At 36.9% G+C, this 6683-nt stretch overlaps 1 protein-coding gene across 1 annotated transcript; it reads left to right on the forward strand.

The window, feature by feature from the left end:
- The first annotated feature begins 767 nt into the window (after nt 1-767).
- On the forward strand, nt 768-1775 carry LOC103562238 (olfactory receptor 11G2-like). The gene has a single exon (XM_008537225.2). The coding sequence runs from the start codon at nt 840-842 to the stop codon at nt 1773-1775; it is 936 nt and encodes a 311-aa protein (XP_008535447.2). The 5' UTR covers nt 768-839.
- Nucleotides 1776-6683: the final 4908 nt, after the last annotated feature.

The raw sequence follows: 6683 nt of genomic DNA on the forward strand, positions 1-6683 counted from the left end.
CACAACAGAAACTAAGGCTAATTTCCTCTATTCAATCTGTTTTACACGTGAAATTGGTATATATAATTAAACTGACACGTTAATCATTTAGTTTAAAATAAGGCCAGTTTCAAAAGTCACGTAAAAGAAGGAATTTAAAAAGTTCTATGAGCTCTTGTTATATAGTTACATAGTTTGACACAGTTTCTGCCACAACTGCAATGATGTCATCATATCTGAAAATGGAAAAAATTCCATTTTGGTGAGAATGGATAGTCAGGTACATAGATAGATGATAAATAGATAGATTCTTAAGTTTAAAGTCTATTAATCTTCAAACATCTCTACAACATGCTTCTTCAAGAGCTTATCAATTCGGACCAAAAGTTTTCTTGAGTACATAGTGAAAATATGAACGAGAATAAAGAAGCAACCCAGGTCAATATTTCAATTTTTAAGAACAAAAGTAGCTATAGGGGCCATCCTGGTGCCACAGTGGTTAAGTGTGCACATTCGGCGGCCCAGGATTTGCTGGGTCAGATCCCAAGTGCAGACATGACACTGCTTGGCAAGCCATGCTGTGGCAGGCTTCCCACATATAAAGTAGAGGAAGATGGGCACAGATGTTAGCTCAGGGCCAGTCTTTCTCAGCAAAAAGAAGAGGACTCACAGCAGTTAACTCAGCACTAATCTTCCTCAAAAAAAAAAAAAAAAAAAGACAAGAAATTCTAAAAAAAAAAAATAGCTATGGATATATGTCTTTATTTTCTTTCAAAGATGGTTTGAATATAAATCTGAGTCCCCATCTGTCTATACACAGTCATTTGATATTTCCTTGTTCTTTCACATCCCACAGACACATGAAAATCTCCAACACTCCCAATAACTCCAGCACCATCACTGGCTTCATCCTCCTGGGCTTCCCTTGCCCCAGGGAGGGGCAGATCCTCCTCTTTCTGCTCTTCTCTGTTGTCTACCTCCTGACCCTCATGGGCAATGGTTCCATCATCTGTGCTGTGCGCTGGGATCAGAGACTCCACACCCCCATGTACATCCTGCTCGCCAACTTCTCCTTCCTGGAGATCTGCTACGTCACCTCCACTGTCCCCAACATGTTGGCCAACTTCCTCTCTGACACCAAGGTCATCTCCTTCTCTGGGTGCTTTGTCCAGTTCTACTTTTTCTTCTCCTTGGGTTCTACAGAATGCTTTTTCTTGGCTATTATGGCATTTGATCGATACCTTGCTATCTGCTGGCCCCTACGTTACCCCACTCTTATGACTGGACGTCTCTGCACCAATCTTGTGGTCAGCTGCTGGGTACTTGGTTTCCTCTGGTTCCCAGTCCCTATCATCATCATTTCCCAGATGTCCTTCTGTGGATCTAAGATTATTGACCACTTCCTCTGTGACCCCGGTCCTTTGTTAGCACTCGCCTGTGCCAGAGCCCCAGTAATGGAGTTTTATTGGACATTCATAAGTTCTTTGCTGTTATTTATGCCTTTTCTCTGCATCATGGGGTCCTATGCTCTGCTCCTGAGAGCTGTGTTTAGTTTGTCTTCAGCAGCTGGACGAAGAAAGGCTTTCTCCACCTGTGGTTCTCATCTGGCTGTGGTTTCACTCTTCTATGGGTCAGTGATGGTCATGTATCTGAGCCCAGCATCTGAACATGAAGCTGGAATGCAGAAGCTTGTGACTCTGTTTTATTCTGTGGGAACCCCACTCATTAATCCCGTGATCTATAGTCTGAGGAACAAAGATATGAAACATGCCCTGCAGAAATTTATGGGAACATAAAAATTAGAGATTAATTGAGAAAAATAATCTTTAGGCAATTGGTCTATCTTCACACTTTTTCAGGTAAACAAATTTAAGTAAATAACTAGTACCACTCTAAGAATTGCTCATCCTACTATTGAACCTATTCGTTACTGCTGTTTGTACTTTTCCTACAATTGTTAGGGTGAAAAAAGAACTCAGAGACTTTATCCAATCCCCTAATTTTTCAGATGAAAAGCTGGAGAATGGGAATTTTGAGTGATTTGCTCTGGTCATAACTTTATAATGCAAAGAAAAACCTTGCTATTTTTTAAAGAATTGCTCTATTTTACTCATAAAGAGAAAAATACGTCATAAGCAATAAGAATAATTGTGTTTTTTTTGCCATTCAGATGTGCAGCCATCAAATACTCTTTCATCTGAGGAAGGGAAAAATATATACATTACTGATAGAGGTGTAAAGTGGTACAAATACTACTTAGGATAAATTGCAAACTATTTAACACAATTTAAAATGCACATATCCATTAACTCAGCAATTGTACTAACTCCTAGATACTTAGCCTACCCATATAAGCAAACATATGTGAAAATACGTATGTACAAGAATATTCATTGCAACATTGTTTGTAATGGAAAATTATTAGAAACCACTTAAATGACCATTTATTGAGAACTAGTTAGATAAATTATGATGTATCCATGCAATAGAATATGATGCAACATCTTTTAAATGAAGAAGTTTCAGATATACATATATGGAACCACCTTCAAGTTATATTGATAAATGAATAAATGATGTATAGTATGTAAGCTGTCAGATATGTATAAAATTATAAATTTGTGTGTGTGTTTAAAAAAAGGATAGAATATCTTTCAAAGGACAGATAAGAAATCTAACAATGGTTGCATTTGGGAAGAGTGGGTGTTTTGGATGCAAAAGAATGACAGATTTGTTCTCACTGTGTACTCTGGTATCTTTCATACAAACTTCTATAGATGATTATGATGATGATGATGATGATTATATCTCTACTGGTAAATTTTCTGAGAATTGGAACCTAAGAACCAGTTCACCACAATTCCTAGGTTCCTTGGGGAATCTATGAAGCAGGCTGCCTTTCATGGCAAACAAAGCCGTGGATCCATGAAACAAAAGCCAGGATCCATGAACCCACAAATGTCATTCATTCAGAATTATTGGTACTGGAGAGAGAACGTGGGAAATTACTTGTCCTCATATGATTTCTGGGAGAACATAAACTGTGTTAAAGTTATAACTAGTCTCTTTTCAGAACTATTATATTTATATCTTATTGTTCACTCATTTATTTAAAAAATATTTAATAAATACCTTCAGTATGTCAGATACAGAGCTAGGAAATGTCACATTTTAGTCCCTCATGGAGTTGACAGTCTAGGATGAGAAAAAAATTGAGTTGTGATATATACTATGACCAAGAGAGATATTAGTTGCCATAGGAGTCAGCTGGGGAACAGTATGTGCAAAGTATGGAGAGGTAAGGGGTGAGAGAGCAGGCAATTGAAGTATTTCCACACGGCTAACTTCAGCTCATGATCTACAGGGTCACTACAAGATAAAGGTCATCGTGTCCCTAGAAAGGGTCTATGAAACTCTTTAAAAAAGCCCCTCTCGTGTTTTACAATTTACTGCTACTACAGGCAAAGAAGTCTGACTGTAAAAAATGATAAAAAATAAAATCCAAAATGCATTTTTAAAAAATGTGTGCAATAAAAAATGGATTGTTTTATGACTAAGATGTGAAAGCTACTCTTCAAGAGACATGGAACTTCAAACAGCCCATCTGATTTCCCTTAGGGTTGGAACCACAAAAGCTGGAAACTGCTTCAGCTCTTTGCCCTACCCCTTACCTTCAGCATTATATCTCAAAGTAAAGATCAGTTTTTATCCATTCAATATGCATTTGTAACATAGTAGTTATTTTATAATGAAAATATCCTAATTTCTCTCTTTTTCAATTTACACAATACTTGTTCATTGTAAACATTTTTTAAACAAAAAGGATAAGCAGGATTAAATCACCTAAAATTCCACTGTCCTAAGATAGCTGTCATTAAATTTTAGGTAATAATCTCCTCAGATGTGTCTATATGCATATGTATATTATATGTAGTATAAAATATGTATTAATATATATAATTTATTCATATATAATATATACACACACATTCATATATATAGGTCTACGAATATGGTCACAACAGACATGCTGTCTCTTACAGAAGCCATCCTTCATTTTTATTTTCTTAACTTTTCTTCCCTTCGTTCCTTCTTCACTTCTCCCCACAACCACTGCACACTCTAGTTAAATAAGCAATATTAATAACCTAATGTGTATCCTTCTACATTATTCTCTATGTCCATGTACTTATATACTTATACACACGCACGTACCCATGTATTTTCACTCACCCATATTCCTGTGCATATGTTTCATACCCATGCACACATATACTATCATAAATATGGATGCTGCAATTGTCTTAAAATAAGGGATTATTTAGTGTAAACTTCTTCACATCTCCCCTTTTTCTCTTAACATTATGTCGATGGATTTCTTCCAAGTCTACTATAAAGTTTAACTCATTCTTCTCATTAGCCATTTCATAGTCCACTTAGCACTATTTACTCAGCTGTTTCTCTATTTATATGCATTAACTTCATTTCCTGTTTTGTCCCTATAAATAATAGTGCAATACACACACATACATATTCTAAAATACTTATGTCTTTATTTTTATGAGATTGACTTCCAGGAGTATATTTTTGGATCAAAGAGCAATACACATAATAGATATTTTTAGATTATTTTCACTCAAGGCTATACGCAATCACATTTCCATGATCAATATGAGTACCCTATTTACCCCTAGAAGCTAATATAATAACTTTAAATTTTGGTATTCTAGTAGGTCAGAAGAGTTAACTCACTTCTATTAGTGATAAACTTTAGCTTTTTTTTCATGTCATTGGCCAATGGCTTTTCTCTATTATGATTTGCCTAATGTCTTTATCCTTTTTAAAATTATTTATATTTTTCTTAAGTAACCTTTATTTTAGATATTGACCTTTCATTTGCCAAGTGTATTGCAAATATTTTTCTCTAATCTTTCATTTCATTTTTGTGTAGACTACATTTACTAAAATTTGGTTACACATTCAGAATATCTTTTTTTTCTTTGTACTAATAATAGCTAGAGACTTATAAAGAATAAAAACAGGTCAATCCAGATTGTCTGAAGTGGATTATTGTCCCACGCACTTCACTAAAACAAGAAAAAATAGAGATTCGGGGCTGTACAAAGGCAATTCATAAGCTTTGTTAATTCTCATTCCATAAAAGACATACTGAGGGTAAGATTCATATTACAGTCAAGTAAGCTGGAGATGAAAGGGTTTGAGATTGGCATTGCTGTAGAATATATCAATGTTATGATGTAATAACTGTTTGCATTTTAACTGAGCTCCAAGATTTGGGACTCAGGGAATGGAAGACATATTCTATGAAGGGTATGGAGATACAGGACAGAATATCAGTAGGTCCACATCACACAGAAAGTAATCAATTATGTTAGAGAAAGGAGGGTTTAATGAAGATTATGCATATGAGGACATCAATGAGTGATCACGAGGATACCAGAATGCCCAGAGCCACCCATGATGGTGGACTAGTGCAGCAGATATTCAGATACCAATCGTTAGTAAGGAAAGAGAGCCAGAAGCATTTAATTGTGTCTAGGGAAATAAAGCATACTGAGCAAAGCAGCCAGAGAAAGACATGGTGTTTGATTGAATATTGATCAATGTTTTGTGGGTTGTGCAGAGAACATAAAGAATGCCTCAACACTGTCATTGCCTCAACAATTCATCAACAGGGGCTCAAAGAACAATGGACTCAAACACCCATGACCTAGGTGTCAGTTCTGGTCTTGCCACTTATTAGATGTGCAATGGCGGAAACTGACTAAAATCCTCTGAGTTGAGTTCCCTTGGATGTAAAGGTAAAATTAAATCGAGCCTTTCTAAATCCTATACACAGCTCTAACTACTGTTAAGTCCTAGACAAACAGCAATTATTTTTGTGAGGATCATTCCATATGTCTGCCTTAGGCTGTGAATGGAGTAAAAAGTCACACCAGAAGGGTTTATGGTCAGTCTTTAACTCACAATTCAATAACGTTACTGAGAGAGTATTAGAAACTTAAGCTTATTTACTAAATAGCTTATCTTTAAACATTGGTAGGAGATAAAGTGATATACAGGAGACAGGAATATCTACAGACAACCTAGAGTCTTCTGGAACCAGCTTTGCTTGAACCTACCATTGAGTGGGCCGATTACAAGACCTGGGTCTACACTGCCCTAGACCAGTGTGGTAGGCACAATAGCAATGTCCAGAAGATATCGATGCCCTAATTTCTAAACCTGTGAATATGTGACTTTGCATGTGTAGGGGAGGAAGACAATTCCTCTTCCCTAATGTGGGTTCGTCTGGCCAGAGGACGAATTAAATTCACATGAGACAGAATAGCAAGAGAAAATTAAACAAAGCTTTATGAGGAACCATGGCCTGGGGACTTTCTTCCCAAAGGAAGAAAGGGCACCCAAGAAGTGGGGTACACAGAGTGGTTATATACCCCCAAACAGGGTGTTTCACATGTGATTGAAATGTCCCTCCCACAAAAGTCACAAGATTGCTCTGTCGGCACAGTGCTTGATGGACACAGCAGGTAGTGGTCTGCTATCTCGGTGGGTGTAGCAGGCCGCAAGTCTATTGTCTGGAGCTGGGCGGTCACAGGTGAGCGCAGCAATCAGTTCCTTCCCTAAGGAAAGATGCTTAATCCTTAAAGAAATGCCAATGTTGGGAGGGGGGGAGAAGTTAG

The sequence above is a fragment of the Equus przewalskii genome, chromosome 1 (genome assembly GCF_037783145.1).
Source record: "Equus przewalskii isolate Varuska chromosome 1, EquPr2, whole genome shotgun sequence".
In the NCBI taxonomy this organism is placed as follows: Eukaryota; Metazoa; Chordata; class Mammalia; order Perissodactyla; family Equidae; genus Equus; species Equus przewalskii.